Source organism: Suillus paluster (genome assembly GCF_016628075.1).
Source record: "Suillus paluster strain FC165 chromosome Unknown EDB91scaffold_40, whole genome shotgun sequence".
Classification (NCBI taxonomy): domain Eukaryota; kingdom Fungi; phylum Basidiomycota; class Agaricomycetes; order Boletales; family Suillaceae; genus Suillus; species Suillus paluster.
In genome coordinates, this window is record NW_024537600.1 from 287,094 (window position 1) to 307,801 (window position 20,708).

General features: G+C 46.2%; 4 protein-coding genes across 4 annotated transcripts; all 4 read right to left on the minus strand.

Moving 5' to 3' along the window:
* Window positions 1-5,900: 5,900 nt before the first annotated feature.
* On the minus strand, window positions 5,901-6,566 carry EDB91DRAFT_1055744 (uncharacterized protein; the record flags this gene model as incomplete). The annotated part of the gene is made up of 1 exon (XM_041313950.1): window positions 5,901-6,566. The coding sequence occupies one exon, from the start codon at window positions 6,564-6,566 to the stop codon at window positions 5,901-5,903; it is 666 nt and encodes a 221-aa protein (XP_041175563.1).
* A 369-nt stretch (window positions 6,567-6,935) lies between these two features.
* EDB91DRAFT_1250178 (uncharacterized protein) lies at window positions 6,936-7,635 on the minus strand (the record flags this gene model as incomplete). The annotated part of the gene is made up of 5 exons (XM_041323195.1): window positions 6,936-7,013; window positions 7,081-7,153; window positions 7,213-7,304; window positions 7,357-7,449; window positions 7,510-7,635. The coding sequence occupies 5 exons, from the start codon at window positions 7,633-7,635 to the stop codon at window positions 6,936-6,938; spliced, it is 462 nt and encodes a 153-aa protein (XP_041175564.1).
* A 2,966-nt stretch (window positions 7,636-10,601) lies between these two features.
* Window positions 10,602-11,055, minus strand: EDB91DRAFT_1055813 (uncharacterized protein; the record flags this gene model as incomplete). The annotated part of the gene is made up of 2 exons (XM_041313959.1): window positions 10,602-10,829; window positions 10,897-11,055. The coding sequence occupies 2 exons, from the start codon at window positions 11,053-11,055 to the stop codon at window positions 10,602-10,604; spliced, it is 387 nt and encodes a 128-aa protein (XP_041175565.1).
* A 6,038-nt stretch (window positions 11,056-17,093) lies between these two features.
* EDB91DRAFT_1348131 (CHAT domain-containing protein) lies at window positions 17,094-20,326 on the minus strand (the record flags this gene model as incomplete). Its single annotated transcript, XM_041325953.1, has 3 exons — window positions 17,094-20,054; window positions 20,139-20,236; window positions 20,284-20,326. The coding sequence occupies 3 exons, from the start codon at window positions 20,324-20,326 to the stop codon at window positions 17,094-17,096; spliced, it is 3,102 nt and encodes a 1,033-aa protein (XP_041175566.1).
* Between the last annotated feature and the right edge of the window lie 382 nt (window positions 20,327-20,708).

The window sequence follows — 20,708 nt, forward strand, 5'->3', positions numbered from 1 at the left end:
CAATTTCACTTCCACACCAGTACTAGTTATGCCAGATGCAAATAAGAAACAGAAGATAGAGAGCAACACATCCGACTACGCTACTGGTGGTGTACTTTCTCAGTTGGAAGAAGATGGACTATGGCATCCGGTGGCCTTTTTTAATAAATCAATGCAGGATGCGGAGAGGAACTATGATATTCACAACAAAGAACTTTTAGCCATCATCTGTGCATTGGAGGAGTGGAGGCATTATGTGCAAGGCACACCGCACCCGGTAGAGATTTGGACGGACCACAAGAACCTCAAGTACTTCATGACAAGCCAGAAGTTAACTCGTAGACAAGCAAGATGGTCCTTGTTCCTTGCAGAGTACAATTTCACACTGCAACACAAACCGGGGAAGGTTAATGACACTGCTGATGCTCTGTCCAGGAGGCCAGACCACAGAGGGGGGGTAGAAAACGATAATTCGGATCACGTGCTTTTAAAACCCGAGTTTTTCCATATTAAAGCTGCAAAAAGAGGTCAGATTCTGATAGAAGGAGAACAATCGCTGTTGAAGCACATCAGAAACTGTACTGATTTGGATCCGGAAGTCCAAAATGCTATCGAAACCCTGAAGAAGGCTCCTGTGCAGTTGAGAAGAGGATTGGAAGAGTGGAATATGGAGGATGGACTCATTCTGTTCAGAGGATTAGTTTACGTTCCCAACAACAAGGAAATACGTCGTTCAGTGCTAGAGATCTTCCACGACTCGCCTGCAGCAGGACATATGGGACGTGCCAAAACTCTCGAACTTGTCTCGCGGAACTACTGGTGGCCTCAGATGCAGAAATGGGTCAATGACTATGTAGATGGATGTGATCAATGCAAGCAAACGAAGGTGTTACTGTCAAAACCCCACGGACCTTTGAAGCCAAATGAAATTCCTGAAGGACCATGGCAGACTATCAGCTGTGACCTTATTGTCGATCTACCCATCTCCCAAGGAAAAGACAGTATTCTAGTAGTCGTTGACCGCTTCACCAAGCAAGCACATCTTGCGCCAACCACCAAGGATGTTGATTCTAAGGGAATCGTGGACTTATTTCTCAATCATGTATGGAAGTTGAACGGAACACCAAAGAAGGTGATTTTGGATAGGGGAACACAATTTGTGTCTAAGTTCATGCAGGAAGTCTCAAAAAGACTAGGAACCAAGTGGTCCATGTCAACAGCATATCACCCACAGACTGACGGACAGACAGAACGAGTCAATCAAGAAGTCGAACAGTACCTGTGACTCTTCACATCCTACCGTCAGAATGATTGGGTTTCTTGGCTTCCAATTGCTGAATTCACACATAACAATTCCATAACAGTCACTGGACATTCCCCATTCAAATGTGTCTACGGCTACAACCCCGAATTCACAATTTCCCCTAACTCTTCCAACATGATTCCCCAAGCCGATCAGAGACTAGCCAAGATGAAGGAGGCACAAGGAGAGACGAAGGCGATGCTAGAAATAGCGAACAATCAAATGAAGCACTTTTATGACCAAAGGTAAAAGACGCACCAGAATTCAAACCAGGTGACAAGGTATGGTTAGATGTGACAAACATCAAACAACGCTGTCCGAGCCAAAAATTGTCCGACTGCCGTCTTGGACCATTTGAAATCGAAGAGAAGATTGGCAAGCTAAACTACAAGTTAAAACTCCCAGTTAAATATCACATTCATCCAGTTTTCCATGTATTGCTACTCACCCCACATCAAACCTCTCAACTTGTTGACCGCCCACCTCTAATGCGTCTGCCGCCAGAGATTGTTGACCAAGTCCCAGAATATGAAGCAGAGCAAATATTGCAAAGCTGCCTATACAGACGCAAGTTGCAGTATTTAGTAAATTGGAAAGGATATTCAGTAGCAGAAGCAACATGGCAGTCAGAGGAAGATGTGAAGAACACGCCGCTCATTGTAGCCGACTTTTATGCGGAAAACCCCAATGTGGTTAAATTGGTGTGAATCTCCACTTCAATTCTCACGACCCCTGATTTCCTCGAATGGAGACAGAAAAATATCCAATCATCTTACATTCGTGAGGACACTCATCCTAGAAAGGGGGTAATGTCACAAATTCCAAATACAAACCATTTTTCATTTCTCGGTTTCCCTTCGGTTACTTCCAGTACCCGAACCAGTCACATGACTCATTACCCTGTCACACCTTCACCTCTTCACATATCACCCATGGTTTCTCTGATTGGCTCCCCTACTCCAAGGGCTAGAACAATCTCGCTTCCCAAAGAAGAACCAGTCAGAACTTGGGTTTCTGTTTAGTTGCCGTCTTACTCATTCGCTTATATATCATGATGTCATACTTAGTCATCCGCAGACTCTTTTCTCATTGGCTGATTTCTTTCAGACTCCTATTCAATGTTATGTATATAAGTAGGTTAGTTAGCGTAAGTACTCCTTAGACTTAACCTCTTTGTTTCTACACTTGTGTAGGCTTAGATGTTCACGCTCAATCCTATCTTGTTTCATCATCATCTGTGACCGAGTCCTAGTGGTTGTGATCTGATCTTTACCATTCGGTGAACGTTAGTCATAACAATGTTCCAAGTCTGGCCATGAAGCACGTGCCAAGCACGGATAGCGAAAACATAGTTTGCTAGAGTTTTTCCTGCATAAGAGCCGGCGCAGCTCGCAATGAAGGTAAGGATAGTGATGTTATCGGCGGGACAGCGCTGCTGTTCCGGAATACTCCTAGTGTCACAGAAGACATGAAAGACTAGTAAACCCGCTCCATATGATTCTCTAGTGCCCTGTGTCCAGGATGTGTTCATGATGGTGAGCACTCGCTGAAGATCTTCATCTGTTATAGCTAGGATCTTGCCATTAGCGTTCTGCATGGATCTACTCTCTACTGGATACCAATATTTGAGGTGATCACGAGCTAGGCAATGTGGGCACAGTGGAGATATAGCGGGTATTAGTCCCTCTTTGTATGGAGTGGGGATTGCCGGTGCTATTGTTGATGCAAGTGGCGCAGAGAACCAAGTTTGCTTGCTGTTCGTTTGCTGCACGCTGTGGGTGTTGCTATTCATGGTGCGTGTCAATGCTTCAGTTGGGATGGTAGATAGTAGGTATGCTGAGGGAGTTGAGCTAGAGGTGTCTTTGGAAGGTTGTGGATTGGGTTTAGAGGTCGAAGGGATCATAGATGAAGCGTTGCAACAGATCTGGGATTGGGATGGGAGCAAGGAGTGAATCTGTGCTTGGATAGATGCCGCATGAGGGTGGGTCTGCTGGATTGGATCTGCTGGCGGTGTATACTGGGTGGAAAGAGTGTGTAGATGGTAATTCGTGTATGATGTCGAAAATGCGACGGAAGACTTCGTTAACGGCTGCGTTGCAGCTGCGCCCATTTCTCCAACCTTCAATGACTCCTTGATTGTCACCATAGACTCGGAAGTGTTGTTCCGGTCTATCCAAGGCGATAATGTGTCGAATGAGAAGCTCAAAGCCGACTGCTTCGGCCCAACCAATATCTTGTTGTCCATTGAGAGTGGTCCAGCCAGGGTGTAATCTCCAAGCTCTCCACTGACTTCCAATAATGACCGCGATTCCGACTCCTGAGCTGGCATCTGAGAACGCCTTTGGATCATGCAGAGTGAGTGGTTGGGGAATGTCACATCTGATAAAGACTTCCTGCAAAAGACCTGCCCACCAAGTAATGTCCTCTGGCAGGTTGTTAACCGATTGGTGTGGCATAAATGGGTTCTTATAGCAAATCTGGAGCATCACCTCCAACCTCATGAGATAAGCGCGTCCTTGTGGATATACCAGTGAGACGTGAATGAGTTTACCATGAAGCTTTTATACATCTCTAAGTACGTGATTCTCACGTTCTTGCCACTTCTGTATCACACGGCTGTACTTTGACTTCTTTTCTTCCGAAAGGTAAACCACGTTGCGCTCGGGATCCCAAAAGAAACCGATATAAGGGTTGTGATCGGCAAAGTGCATGTCTTTCTGAGGTTCCCACGGTATGCATGTGGTCGTGGAGGCTCTGTTGATGTCATTGAAATTGAATGTAAATGCTTTGTCTTCCTGTGACTGTGGTGAAGCATTTGAAAGATCCCGCATGGGAAATCTACAATCTTCATCAAACTGTTTGATGGTTCCATCATCGAAAGTGTGACCTCCAAACCACATGCGACCTCCATCCTGGTGACTACCTCTGTCCAAAATATCCTTATGCCATTGGAGCCGCTGTTCGTTGTAGGCAGCGAGGAATTCTTTGTGAATACAGAAAAACAAGTGGTCATCAACCCACCTTGATATGGGTCCGATACCCTCAGATCTAAAAACGTCAAGACCAGTGTCTGCAATGCAGCCGTAGGCTCCTGCTGAAGGCGACACTCCAAAACATGTGCATGTATCGATGCAAAAGTGTGTGTCCGATATTCAAACCACAGCGCCTGGCCACTGTGAGTGATGTAATGGAATTGTTCAATATGCTTCTGATATGTCCCTTGTAGTGATTTGGGATCCAGGTGGTAAGCGGCTGATAACTAGTGAGATTGTATGAAAAGTTCCCCAGGTACTGGGAAAGTCGTCTGGATTGATGCATGAATTAATTGATGGATTAGAAAATTTGATAGAGTATGCATGGGGGAATGAGTAATCTTGGATAACGTGGAAGCGCCCTGGTTTGCCTGGTTTAGGGATGATAGATAATGGAGAAGATTGAAATGGGCCAATGAGAGACTCGACTTCGCTAGCGGTACATGGACCAATGTAGCGTGCTTTTTGGATTTCCGATTTGATAATAGATTGAAATTCATCTGAATAGGTAACAATAGAGTCTTTGTTTGGAGGCGCTTGGGTACTAGTAATGACAGGAAAATTAAGATTAAAACCTCGATGAAGTCCTTTGGGAATATGAGCATATCTATCAATGAGTCCGGTTTGAGTGAGATGCAGTTCCCATGTGTCGGGATCATATGGGGTAAGGGCTTTATGCTTTCTGTGCTCGAGCACATGCTTGTACTCCATGGGAAGAAGCGGCACATCCTGAGCAGAAATGATGACTGTTGTGCATGTTGTCGCTGCAACCTGCGACCCACTGCCAGTCGCTGCAGATCTGTCGACCGTTTCGCATAGTGAGGATTTTGCTGACCCGAGTGCATAAGGTATCGGAAGCACTGTCCCACGTCTTTGACACTTTGCACTCGACAATTTTGTGCAGGTGTCTTCCAAGGCATATGGCGCAAATGGACAAGGGATTTCTGTTTGCGCCTGCCCAAAAAACCTGGCGTGACTGTCTGTATGGTGCGGGTGAAGTTGATCGACAACGGGTATCTTGTCCTTGACATGGTGAAGCAGAGCGTCTGTGCGAGTCTCGCGTAGAACATGGGTATTCTCTGCCTCGATTTGCCAATGACGGGGCTGTGGAGATGTTCATTCTTTGGTCCATCTAGGGTGTAGTGATTAAGTGGCGTATAGCTGGAGCATGAAGTGTGTAGCAGAAATGCGAAGCATGTGGTGAGGCATGTAGCATGTGGCAAGGAGCGTGTGGCATGTGGCAAGTGGTGCGTGGCAGTGTCAGTCGATATATGCATGATTCGGTATATGGTCCAATAATAAACAAGAAGCAAAAGTTCTGTTAGCGTATGGTCTGTTGCGTTAATGAGATGAGGATAACTGACCTTGTAATCACGAAGATTATCCTGCTTCTGACACTCGTCGAGGTATACATTGTTTCTCGTGCGTTCCAAGAGCACCTCGTTTATGCAAGATAGATCATATGTGCCTGTGGCGGTTTTGACAGCCAGGTGCCAGCGTTGCCATTGCTCTGCTTGATAAACGAGTAAGGATCTTTGCACTAAAGGATCGCGCATTGATCGGAAATCATGAATCTGTAAGTTTCGCTAAAACTTGGCCATCATGGTTATGTGATCATCAGGCCAGGAGGCATCTTCCATTGCAGAGATGATGCGAGGGCACACTTGACAAAAGTCTTTGAATGAGAGGTTCTGGTCGTCGATGACAGTAGAGGTATTCCGCATCAATGTGGCTGAGACCCAAGCTGTGTTGCCTCCTGCTAAGGTTGCCATGATCATGGCGTCTTCGTCAACGGAACTTTTGAGTTTTGCGTCATCTAGGCCTGCGTTGGTGAAATACCAGAGTTCTACATAGTCGCCCTTGTCGAGTTTGCGAACCACATATGGGGAAGGGAGTATAGTTGGTTTCATAGGGACATCAAGATTAGGAATGGGAGTGTATTTGAACTTATTCTTTTTCTTGTCTTCTTTGCGTGCTGTCTTGTCATCGTTGAGACGCTCTTGCTCTAGCCTTTCTTGCTCCTCGTGGTTCAGCTGTTCTAGGTGTTGTCGGCGTTCTGCGTCTTCTTCTACCTGGAGCTGCCACTGAGCTCTGGCAGCATCGTTATCAGCTTGCCAAATGTTCTTGAGTAACAGAATAGCTTGAGCTTCATTTATGTTCTCATTGGTAAGTTGAAGCCTCGTGTTAGCGAATGCAGGGTCTGCGTAGTCTGGACAGACACTTAGATTCGGGTCATTGGGTATGCGGGGCATATTAAAAGTATTATAGTAGATAAACTTGGTCTGAAAGAAGGTGAAAGAACAAGTACGACAACTAAGAGTTGACGGGTATGGAGAGATTGCATAGTAGTACAAAGCAAAGAAGAGATGTCCCGAAAAGGACATCTGCCACATAGATGACATTCTATGTTCGTCCTCATGCCTCGGACTCGCTTAGAATACAAGGTAAGCTTACATGCATACGTCGTAAGCTCCGCTTGTACTGCTTTACTCCAATACTCACTGGCAGATTCTCTGCATGGGACAAAATTTTGCCTCGGATCTCAACAGTAACATATAGAAGTACACATTTGTAGAACACAGCCTAGCTAATCTCTCAGATATCAACAATTGCCAACACATCTAGACCACCCACTCCCACTGCCCATCGAGGGGGATCACCTCACCTGGCTGTACAATTGCCACTTTGACAACAAAATTCTGAGGTGCATGATGATGATGATGATGTGTCAGTACAGTTATGGTACATGAAGGCTATGTGACCTACACCACCTTGTTGTTGGACCCTCAAGTAACGATCAACATTGATGCCAGGGAGGGGAGTGGAAGTGAATTGCAAACTATCATAATGTCCACATCAGCAGTCTGAGACAGGTTTGAATGACCACCTGATATGCACGATACCTGTTGACCTCCAAGAATTTGTACTAGTTGGCCACACTGCCAAACAAATTCGCCGCCGCCATCGAGCATCGTCGGATTCCTGGGGTTCTGGAAAATAGGTGAGATTCGAATCAGAACACTTTATCTCGCAGAGACTGACAGTAACATCCCATCTGAGGAAAATACCCCCCTCCTGGGTGATCCGATCCACCACCATTGCAACCAGGAGGACATATGTACATGTCACCTTCCACTATTGATATCCTTGTCAGCACCAGGCTCAGCTCGTTTCTCCAATATAATAGAAGCCTACCATCATATCTGGCGGGGAAAAGTCATCGTCGTCAAGTGCGGCTGCCGTGACATTGCCCAGTGACGTTAACATCTGGTTGGTCGTGACATGTCTAAGAGCACCGTGGACCATCACAGATACTGGCATGATGCTATTCAATTTGTTGTTGGTGATGAGGGAATGAGAGTGAATTGGTCTTCAACCCTGCGATTGCAGCATCTTTTTTATGTGCGTCCGTGCAGGCTTGGCATTCTGCTGTCCAGAGCACCCATCCAGGTGAACCATGCTGTTACTGTAACTCACCGCCTCATGATTCCCCATTGTGACAAAGCTGCCAGGTACATCGCTCTGGCACTTCCATTGCAAAAGAAGTTACATACATTCCTTGTGTTCGCTTGCGAGGAATGTTTGTTATGTGGTATGAGAGGGCTTTTATAGATATCAGTCGATTTCTCAGTGGTGATTAAATAAGATACTGCATTGTTGCATGAGGGACACTTTCATAATGCCAGTCAGCCCCCTTGTAGTAAGTGTTAACATTCAAACTTCAACTTCAACTTTATTCGACCCACTAGCTTCAGATCTGGACTGTGACATGTCCTTCACCCCTCTTTTAAATCCGATGAGGTGAAGTTGACGGATATTCCACTGCATCCAAAATGACAGTGAAGATTGTAAGTTTTTACAGCAGGTGGACTCACAAGCGAAGATAATGTGGGCGCCATATCTAGCCTAGTGGTCTGAAACGATTCCTAGCTCCAAGGTCCATTCTCGACGAAGATAGAATTATGAACAGATCAGCATCAGCACTAAATATCAGAAATCAACCAAATCGAACCCGAATGCATCACCCGCAGAAATCGTTCCTCGCAAATGAGATATTTCTTTGCAATGGAAGTGACAGTGCGTAGTAGTTGCCGCTGAGAAGAAAAAAAGACTGATCTCTATCATTTTCGTTTTGTGCTGCATTGAGAAATATTCCTCGCGAGTCACCATGAAATTGAGGAATAATCAAGGAATTTTGGTGACCCCTTTGCAATAGAAGTACCAGTAGTAAGTATACTGAGTCACTGCCAAGACATCGCTGATCTCTATAAGCTTCTAGGGATCATATTTTCAAGTCTATATAGTTAAAACTGAAAAAGTGTGAAGCTATTTGTTATTTTTTGTGTGCATGCTACATCTGGTGGTGTAGGGGCCTTCAGAGGGTCAAAAAAGCGGTGGATTAGGCTCAAATATACTAGCAAACACATAAATAGTGTGTTAAGACATTCTACCATTGAAGGGGCAAAAATGCGAATGTGTTTTTGATATGTTTTTTTCCTGTATTATATGTGTAGGTTTCTGGAGCTTGTGTTGGGACAAAAACAGACAAAAAAAGTGTTCTATTGTGACTTATTATATGTACATATCATACACTAATCATTTTCTACAGTAGACAGGTGGATGTGGTATGGTGGTGGGCAGGAATGTGCTGGGGAGCAGTGTGGGAAATGTTGAGATCCAGGAGATGACCGGAAATGGTTATGTTTTGGGTGTAGTGATGAAGTTCCCATACCTATTGGGGATGGCATAAGTGATGCATCAATGATGCATTAGGTGATGCACCAAAGTACTGCAGCGACATCACAAAAATTGCATAAGCGTGACATTGCCATATATAGGTATGTCTGCACTGTCTGCACTGTCTGCTATGTCAGGGTTAAGGTTAGGTATGTCTGAGCAGACTTGGAACCTGATAAGTCCAATGGACGGCCCAAGTACAACGTGTTCCGGGTAAATAGATTATTATCTCAATTAGATTATTCAGACATTGTAAATCACACAGAGATAGCCAGTTAAAGTCTGATATTGAGTATCATAAAGAGAGTACAAGGTATTCTAAAGCGCTGTAATGTAAGGAACCTAGTGAACTAGCAGGATATGACTGAATGAGAGAATACTGAGACAGCATGGAAAGAAATGTCTGGAGGTGACAGAGGTAACAATGAGAGCACGACAGCGAAAGTCCCAGTGCGAGAATGATAGTCTAGAGTCAATGATGCAATGAGGCAAAGTCCAATTTGAAAATGCGGTGATTCGAGAAGCGGTTGCTGAGTCCAGAGCGATAAGAGTCTTCTTCCATGATCCGAAGGAAGCCTAGAGCGAGTGATTAAATGAAAATTCTAATACCTCAATCATAGAATATGAGTGACGACATAAGTATAAGGCAAAATGAACATACCGATACTATCTATTTCCTGCGCGACACACGTTTGGGGCGACCTTTGGTTGGCTTGGCCAGTTCCTCGTCCTCTGAGTCGCTGCCAGATTCCTCTATCATGCGGCACTTACTAGTCTTACCACTGATCTTCGGCACTTTTTTCTTCCCCTTTTTGATGGTACTGACATCTTCCGAGTCAAGTAAGTCTTCATCGTCGTCTGACATCAGTTTGCTGGATGCAGGTGACTTTGGCGGGACGGGGGCCTTCTGCAAGGGCCTGGGAGAGCAAACAATTGGCAGTGGAGGAAGTTCAGGATCTAGGGTGACAGAACTTTGAGGTGGTGTTGGGATAGGAAGTTCGGGTGCTGCAGGTCCTCTGGAAGTATTGACACGAGTGGCCATCTGTGCTTGCATCTTGGCAAGACCGTTGACTGGACCCAAAGACGACCCGGACATGTCGTCGTCGGTTATGGCTGTTCTGCCCTCGTGTCCATTATCATTCTTGAATAACACCCTTGATAGAAGTAGATAGTTAGCTAAATTAATGGAACAGAGAAAACTTACTTGTTCCACCATTTAAGAAGTCCCTGTGCCCAATCTCGATCCTCGCACTCACGAATAAAGTCGATTATGTTGTAGTAAAAGGCCCAGTTATTGAATTCACCGTCGGCTTCGGCCCATTTGTTTTTATTACTGATAGCGAAGCGTGCCTATGTTAAAACAATTTGTTAGATATAAACCAATAAATAAATAAAAACTTGCCTGAACACAAGTGTATGCTATATGCTCCACCTCGACAGTAGACATATCATGCAGGGACGCATTGCACAATCGTGTAGCGCGCGAGTCGTCACCTAAAGCAGTGGAAGGACCTGTGAAAATATGCCGCATTATCTAGTAAATCAAAATGTTAATAAGATAGACGCATATAATGAATTGAAAAACTTACACACTCAAGGAAATAACCCTGGAATAGGCCCTCATTCATGATGTCCTCATCATACCTACTTCCAGGAGGATTTCCGGCCCACAGGAACACCGGAAAGTTGATTGTGGTCATGCGAATATGCCCGATCTCCATCCATTTTCGGGCCCTAAGAGAACTCATCAGATGATCGCAAATATCACAAATTGAGTACTTACAAAATGGGATCTCAGTTGAAATCTGCAAGTGCCAAAATAAGACAGAGGAAAGAAGCAAGCACAGGGTGGTTGATGCCCATATGTGCCCTGGACAGTGAGCCGCCATTGTAGATGGTAGGCTTCAGACCCTCTTTCAAAGGTTCGGGCGCCACATAGTGTCTGATTTGGACCTTCAAACGAGTTGTGTCGTCGGAACGTGTCCCACTAATGACAGCATTCATCTAATTAGTATGTTAGTACACGATATATGCACATATAAGCAGCATATACTCACCTTGTGTGCGATCTGAGTGAGATCCTTGGACTTCGCGTGATCAGTAATAAGTGATCGGAGTCCCAGAGCCAGTTGAAGCAACTGCTGATAGTTGCACTTGTACCGATCGAGGGTATTGGTTGAACTAGAAAAAACATCTTAGTATAGACTTTGCAAAATTAAAAAAAAGGACTTACAGACTTGCAAGCCTTTTCTGACGGGATTCGCGCTCGGCCTCTGACTCTTCTAATTCTCCATTCTCCACGGCATGCTCTTGCTGTAGGAGTAGACCTACCCTTAAGAGTTTCTCAATGTTGCAAAATAAATTGACACAACGTGCCATGGCACGTGCTGCCGCGAGAAACTCTTCTTGGACTTTGGACTTCGAATTCTGAGTCCCCCTTCTCTTTTGAGATCTTGGTTTTCCTGGTCATAGATTGTATTAGGGATCTCGGCGCAAAGGAATTTGAATATTAGACTTACTTGGCCTTTCGATCATCTTTATCAGGTTTGCACCCGCGTCTTTTAGACGACTTCTTAGGGCGAAGTTCTATGCGGTCCATCAAGGAAATTGAAGAGTCGCTGCTGGTGTTGCTCTCTGAAGCTGAGGGGGATCTGAAATGATGTTTGTGCAGCATGCTTAAGATGTGATGCAGTGATATCAGTAGAAGAAGTCGTGTGATCAGAATCTAATTAACAAAGGCAATTTTCAATATCCGATATCACGTGATTCACCTTGTGTCTGCTCAATCTCTAAGTCCAAGTTGTCTCTTCTTCATATCTGAGTCCACAATCATGATCGCGCACTGCCAACCACTCTATATGGCACTAGAAGCACTGATGGCTTCATCCAGACTGGTATAGGTGCATCTATAATTGCTTGAGGATGTTAACATACCATGCAGGTGCTGATAGCAGGGCCATGCGCGATGGTGCAGGCAAGGACTTAGGCAGGGAGTTGTGTTCATTTGGAGAAGAGTTGCGGGAAGCAGGGTCACTACTACCTATTACCGCTAAGTCCTTGAATTTGTTATTAACTATGATGCAATATACAATCTAAAGTTTGTATTCATGTTGGATCTGAGTGTGCATCCCATGGACGGCCTCACCTGCCTTGGGTGTTCAAAGGCTTTCATGACTCAGAAAAGTCTCAGTAATCATGAGGCTCGGTGTGATGCCAGTAAGAGTTTGGATGCTGACGTCTATAAACAGCAGCGCCGTCTGGAGAAGCAAATGTGCCAGAAGAAAAAAAGGCAACGTGTCACGGCTCCCAACGCATCTTCCTCACCAGAAGGCGGAGATACGAGCTGCAATGCTCATCGACTAAGTCCTGAAGACCAAATGGATGTTGACAATTATCAATGGCTCGATCATGATCATATGCACGAGGTAAGTCATTTTATATTGAATGATCGGTTTGTCTAATTTTACAACTAATAGGACGAAAATACTGCTGGAGCTTCTACTGACGCCAGCGCACCAATCTCACCAATCCCTGATGATCCTGCCATCAATTCTGCGTGTTCCGGGTGATGAATCCGCATGCCTGCTTGTTATGTGGACTATATCCCAACAGGACCTACCAATCTCCCACATTTCCCTCCTCCTCCAGATAGTCCTCCCAACCGACTCATCAATGACCCCCCCCAACCACCAGCCCATACTCATCACTTACCAGACTGCACCAAATTCACTGGGTCTCTTCCACATCTATGCGCAAAAAACCCACCCTCATGCCCTCTGGAAATGAAGGCCTGGATGCGATTGCTGATGCCCCAACCTTCGAAACTTGGGGCAATTCTCATTTGGCGCAATCTCAGATCGTTCCCGGGCTTCCCTCCCAAGAAATCAGCTCGGAAGATTTATTCTCCCCATTTAGCAGCCCGACCGCAGGGCTTCTCATGTGCTGGCAGTATTCTGGTGCAAACTCTAAGTCAAGCGCCAAAATGAAATGCCTCACTAGGTTATTTCTCAATGATGATGAATACGGGAGAGAAGATATGTGGATTTTCGATGATGTCCGAGAAAAGAGGCTCATCAAAGAGTATCTCAAGGACAGATCTAATCCATTCTGCATGGAAAATGTTTGGCGCTGCTCATCAGTCAAAATATGCCTGCCCAAGGAAAAGGTAAAATTCCCATCAGAAGAAGATGCCCCTGAATTAGATATCACCGGTGTTCATCACTGCTCCCTCACTGACATCATTAGATCTGTCTTTGAGGACAGCATTGTGTCCACCTTCCATCTGACACCTTTCCATCAACGATGGGAGATCTCTGAAGGGCGCACCATCAATGTCTATAGCAAGGCATATTCCTCACCAGCCTTTCTAGAAGCCCACGTGGAAATTAATGTGCTTCCCCGAGATCCAGGCAATAACCTCGAGCGAGTTGTCACCTCGCTAATGATGTGGTCTGACAGCACTCACCTGGCTAGTTTCGGTGATGCATCGCTCTGGCCCTTCTACCTGTGCTTTGGAAATCAATCCAAGTACACACGAGGCAAGCTGACAGCATCCGCATGCCATCATGTTGCATATATTCCAAACGTATGTTCCATTTCATTTGCATTCTATTAATTTGATTATGGTAATTTTGACCTATTAAGCTTCCTGATGACTTCCAAGACCATTACAGCCGTTTCTTTGATGAGGCATCATCCAGTGACATCTATACTCACTGCAAGCGCGAACTAATGCAAGCCATATGGGCGCTTCTACTGGACGAAGATTTCATGGACGCCTACAAAAATGGCATCATCATTTGATGCGGGGATGGGATCACTCAACATGTTTTCCCCCACTTCTTTACTTACTTGGCAGACTATCCTGAAAAGTACGTGTTTTAATCTTAAATTTTAGGTTCATATCTCATTTGATATCTATTAATACAGGATTCTGCTGGCTTGCATCAAGTTCCTTGGCGAATGCCCTTGCCCCCGCTGCCTGATCAAGAAAGAAGACGTCCCCAAGATGGGCATGAAGATTGATCTCGAGAACCGCCAGGCAACTCAGCATGTTGATGATGAACAACGTCATCGCAAAGTTGAAAAAGCCCACAGGCTTATTTTCAGCACGGTGTCGGCATCAATGGACAACAGATCAAGAAGATCCTGCAAGGCGAGTCGCTAGTTCCAACTCAGGTAAGTAATCTGCGCATCATTCTTAGATTTATATCTGATCACTTCATATCAGAACGCATTTTCAACATGGTTTCTCAAATATATATTCAATTTTTTTTTGATGTTCGTAGTAGACTTACTTCACGAGTTCGAGCTCGGTGTGTGGAAAGCGATTTTCACACATCTGATGCGCATTCTGTTCGCTGCGGGTGGTTCAGCGGTTCAAGAACTCAATTACAGGTATGTCATAATGCTTTTTGAAATAGTACAACACTTAACTGACTACATACAGGTACCGTCAAATTCCTACTTTTGGTAGAGGAACGATCAGACGGTTCCACAAGAACACTTCTGCAATGAAGCGTCTTGCAGCCCACGATTTCGAAGATCTCTTACAGGTGAGATTGATCCTGGATCAGAATTTGACAATGAACTGATGTATTTTTCATTTCTAGTGCGCTATTCCTGTATTCGAAGGACTTCTCCCCCCCCCCCCCCCCCCCCCCCGATCAGAACACGATCATTCTCGACCTCCTCTTCGACCTTGCAACCTGGCACGCATATGCAAAACTACACCTACATACTGACGACACTCTGGCTTTTTTTGACTCTGCTACTGTAATCCTCAGTCAATCGGTTCGCAAATTTCAGCGCACGACTTGCGCACATTATCACACCACAGAACTTCCCCAAGAGTGTGCCACCCATGGAAAACGTCAGGCTACATTAGCCTCAAAACAAGCGGGATCTGCAACGATCGGCAAGTCTACTACATCAAACCCAAAGGTGAAGGCATTGAATCTTTACACCTACAAATACCACGTGCTCGCTGACTATCCTAATACTATCCGGCGAGTCGGTACTACAGATAGCTATTCCACACAACCAGTAAGTCTTCTTTTCATTATGTTTTTCATTCAATAATTAATATCCAACAGGGAGAACTCGAGCATTGTCGATCAAAGTGCCGGTACCCTCGCACAGCCAAGAAAAAGGATCAAACTTTGATCAGCATGACTTCTCAAGAAGCGCAAGAACGCCTCATTGAGAAGGTGATCACTGCACTTGCAGCACAGCAGAATCCGAGACCATGGCGCACACAAATGTCTCCCTCTGATCACTACTCCATTGCCAAATATGCTCGGGCAAATGATGACATCGCCTCCTGGTTAATTGAGCGCAGAGACATTGGAGACTTGTGTGATCTGGCTATTGAGGTAAGCTTTTTTTAGATTTTCATTTTCACGCTTTCATTAATTTTATCAGGAGTTCATTCCACGACTCAAGGACCATCTTCTTGCTCAGCTTCACAATCTCACATATGATGGAGATGAGCATGACTTCTCTGATGCTGATTGTACCTCAGTGTTGTTTACTGACAACAAAATATACCACCATAGCATTTTATGCATCAACTATACAACATACGATCTACGACGCAAACAGGACACCATCAATCCCCACACTCGTGCCAATATCATGGTTCTCTCCCACGAAGATGAGAAGACTCACCCGTACTGGTACGCCCGCATGATCGGCATCTTTCATATCAACGTGGAATACTGTGAGGACGACACGAGGATGTATTCTGAACCAATTTGGATGGACTTCTTGTTCGTTCGATGGTTCAGAAGGGATAATTCGCCTGCTGTTACGGGAAAGCCCGGCTTTCCAACAGTGCACTTGATAGGGTCGATCCCGTGTCCGCTTCATGGAGCACCAGGACGATGGAAGACTGAATGGAGGCTGTCCATCCAGAATGACTGACTAAAGGTTCAAAGAAGAAGCTAGAGTCGTATATCACAAGTGAAGATCAAGTTAGAGAAATACATGGTCTAACTACTGGGGTATATATAGGTATCGTCCTATGGGTTCAGGGTAGGCTTGGGTAGCCAGAGAGTATCCCAACTAGGTAATCGTCTATGTGAGTCATAAGGACTCAGAGATAAGAGTACCGGTTCAATGGTAAGGGTCCAGGGTATGGTACCGGCACAGCGGTAGGTGTCCAAGTCAGATAATGCTATCTGTCATGATAAGCGATAGGATAAACGATAGTCAGTACCAGTGTATCGGTAGAGGCGATAAGGGAGAAGTGCGCGGCTTCTATTGATCCCGGTCTAGGTCGGTTCCAGAGCTGTCTTGCTCCAACAGCTGTCATGCTGTGCTCTGCAGTCTAGTCACATGCCGGTGATGTCATCTGTCACGTGTTGTGACGCGGTTGTGACGGCGATGTTTGGCGGAGATGATAGGGGTCTGAGGGTCCCTGTAACACCTGCAGGTTGGGCTGCAAAATGACTCCAGCGCCTCAAATTTTTTGATTGAGACAGCCCTGACACACATGGATTTTTGGATCCGGACTCTGTCATTCGCGGGGTTCATTTAATTCCAAGTTTTCAACATCGCATAGATCCTCAAGATCTCGAGTCTGACTGCCGATTTCACTATGTTAATATGTGCGCATTTTATTTTATTTATTCTAGCTACATAGGCTGACATATCTACACAACATATAGATTTGTAGATCGAGATATGTTCATGAGGTTCCGTGGTGGCGGAATTGGCCACAAAGCTACCAGAGACTGGGATGACATTCTCCAACTCGAGCAACATGAAGCCAAAGAAGTGGAAGCGGAAGAAGCTGATGATGATGTGCCTGACGCAGAGGAAGAGGAATGGGAAGACATCGAGAATGACTTGGACAATGTTGACAGCGAGAGTGATGAAGAAGATGATGATGATGATGATGACGAGGATAGAGTCATAGCAGATGAAGGAGAGGAGCTGGATGATGATGTGCTTGCAGAGGAAGGGTATGGCGCACTTTAATGTATTGTAGTTTGATGTTCTCGTTTGATGTTCTCGATCGATCGATCACGCAGCACAATTCATGAAATTTTCATTGTCTTTTCATTGTCATTTTGTCTGGCACAAAAAAAAAAGATTACAGTATTGAGTGCTTTGGCTGCCTTCGTACAGTCCAAGACACCGTCCTTCAAGTCCTTGAACATATTCTCGTAGAATGCTTCAACAACGTGCTTGGCGACTTCGTCATCGACCACCCACAGCGTGCCAATCACACTCTTGAACCCTGAAAACTGCAGGCCAGCTGCGAGGTGGATGGCCTCGTCGGGAGTGTTTTCGTCGCCGACGGCGGTATGACACGCCGATAAGAATGCGAATTCAGCTTGCGGAGTGTCATTCTCCATGATGTCAAGGAGGGTGAGAGGTTTGTCCCTCATGGCGAATCGCGAATTGTAAGGCTGTTCGCGGTCCTGCTTGCCGTGACAGGCGAGGTGCACCCAGGTGTTGCGTCGCAAAGCATCGAGCGCACCAGCCTGTGTAGCTTTTTCTCCAGAAAGACTGGTGAACTTGACATTGGGGGGAAGGAGTTTATGGACGAGCTCGAGCTCACTGTCAACAGTGGCGAGCGCCGTGCCTTGCCCTGCGCCTGGTTGACTTTGCCCAATCGCCACGACCGATGGAGTTGCACGCCGCATCGTCTTCATTGCCTGTCGAGATCTGATGAGAGCCGAAAGTGTGGGGGTGTAAGAGCAAACATAAATATCCTCGAGGGATAGTTCCCGCCCACTTCTGTCTGCTTTCGTTCGAGAGGGATGAGCTGCGTGAAGAGGAATGGAGGTAAATGCTGCAGTTGGACATAGCCAGATTCGAGAGCGGGGCTTGACTTTGAGATCATGCCTGAGTAGTACCTTGACGATAGGTAGCATGATCTCGTCCCATACCTTCCGCAAGAGTACTATCAACTCCGTCCGCGACTCTGTTGGGCCCATCAGCGATGCATGTCGTATCGCCATCGCGAAGTCGTCTTTGAGCTTTGAGAGATCTGCGAGAGTGACAGAAGGGAAGGGAACATGATGCGGTTGTCCTGATGTCAGGACAATGAGGGCATTGCACGAGTATTTGCTCGCGATAAGGATGATGACTGGGCCATCATTCGCTGCCGCTTGCAAGTCTTCATACGATGGAGGGAGGAGGAACCGCAAGAAACCTTGAATGTTGCGAACCTCCGCAACCGTAGCTTCCCATTCCGTCATGATTTTCCTATATTCTATCACTGCCCGGTCAGCAGCAGCTCGATCTGTGCTGCCTGCAGGACCTTGAGCATCAGACAGGCGCTTGTTGAGCTCCAAGAGTTTGTGAGCTAGTGACTGACCTGCAAACTTGAGGTCATCCAATGGAGTCCTGAGTCGAGAGGCCATCGACCATTGTTGACCGCGACCCCGCTCCCCGAGTTCAACCGCTCCTCGCAGATCATTATGATGAATAGCGCATGAAGCTGCATCTACGGGCAGTGATTGTGCGCCGCGAAATGCAGCTGCAGCATCGCGCCGCGAGATAATTGAGGACCGCGTCATTACATGGTTGTCAAAAAGATCCAAACATGTTCGGTATGCTTCGAGGGCAGATCCGTGTTGATAGACTTCTGCTTCACAAGCCCAATCAATGGCCTCTTGGGTGCGTTCTGGGAATCCTTGAGTGGGGTGCGTTGACGCCAATCTGAAGTTTTCAACAGCGAGTGACAAATCAGCCGAATTGCATTGCACCTCGTAACGAGACAGATAGGCCTCCTGCAGCCACATGTAGCTGTAGTACCTATCTGGGTGCAGTGATGGCAAAGCCACCAATGATTCTTGGCAGAGCCTAATGGCCTCCTCAACATCTTCAATCTTCTGAGTTCTCGTGAAACGAGAGCAGAGTGCCGAGCTCAAATTTAAAGGAGTTTTATGGGGCTCTGGATCATCATGCTGCCTTGACCGAATTGATTCACGGTACAACTCGATGGCCTCGTTAAGATTCTCCTTGGCATGTGATTTGCCATATCTGGTTTGGAGCGCGACGGCAAGGTTGCAAAGTGTGGTGTCACGGTCTTGATGCCCAGGTGGGCGCAATGTCAGTGCCTCGCGATAGAGGCTGATAACTCTGTTGATGTTTTCTACCTCACCGCATTGCTTGAAACGGTCGAGGAGGGCGCCTCCTAGGTTGTCCAATAGTGCATCACGAGATTCATGCCCAACAGGGCTCAGGCACAGTGCTTCCTCATACAGAGAGATGGCCTCGTTGAGGTCATCAGATTTGCCCTGGTGACGAAAGCGGTAGGAGCGGAGTGAGAAAGTCAAGTTATTCAAGTAGAGACCACAATCAGGATGTCCCTCGGGACACAGAGAAACAGCTTCGCGACCAAGTTGTATGCTCTCGTCTATATCAACAATGCTCCCACATTGGCTAAAACGTATCATGAGTGACAGCGAAAGCTGGTTAAGGGCTCTCGGACGGTGTTGATGGCCCTGGGGACAGAGCTCGAGTACGATTCGTCGAAGGCGGATGTCTTCATCGGATGCGTCTATCGGAAGATTGTTGCACTCGCTAATAACATAATCCAAGCCACCAGCCCCTACCACGCTGGTCCGAAGATATGTGCCCTCTGGGCAGAGAGGGAGTAGCTCGTGGTAGATTTGAGCAGATTTGCGGATGTCGACAGCGGCAAGCTCCTGACTGTAGCGCCAGATCAATGCTTTAAGGAGATGGTATAGAGATGAAGGATGAACAGGGTGGCCCTGCGAACGCAATGCAAGAACGTCGCGGAAAAGACAGGTAGTAGAGTCGATATCTTGACGATCCTTGTGAATGTACCCTTCGAGGCGTGCGTACGCGAAGTTGGTCAGTGCAGCTGCGTGGTCAGGGTGGTCGACCGGACACCGCTCTAGAACCAACTCAAAATGTGCCACGGCATCGTTCAGGTCAGAGACCCTCTTGCTTGTCACGTATTCACCAATTCTTGTGTGACCCACATCCGTGTCTCGAGCAATCTCGCAGTCAACGATGGACTACAGTTTGCGATCTGTCAGTAAAAGTCGACAGTTTGCAATCTGTCAGTAAAAGTCGACAGTGCAAAGGCTGGCGTCACTCACGTTCAACAGTTCACCGTTGTTGTTTCCGCAATTATTCACAGATGCGGCCTTCAGCGTGAGGGAAGGGTGAACACCGTGAACGAGTGGGAAGGACAAATCTACGACCCATTAGTAGATATACGTGAATCAGAAGCGGGTCACTCACCGAAAGGCTCATCTCCGTGATCGAGCAGTTCATCCCAAGACATTTCAAGTTTTCCAATAAGTTCTCCATTGCCTAGCATCCGACTGAGCTCTAAGGATGCCCTGATCTCAACCGATGCTTGAGGTGACACACATCAGGAAAGCCTCCGGTGTCTTTTTTTACTTAATGCCACTTAATTTCGGAGAAATGAAACCAAAACGTCACTTTTTACACTTAATGGACTTTCTCAAAAGTCAATTCAGCGTGCGCCCAATCTCACAAGTCACAATGATTCAAAAAAGTGGCAAAAGTTGAATTAAGTAAAATAAGTGAAATAAGTATTACACGGCCCATCTAGATTAAGGGGGGGGGGGAAGGGGGGGGGGGGATTTGGTGACGAGTTCTGAGGCCAGTTATGCTCGTCGAATTCTTCTTCGAGGGGGGCT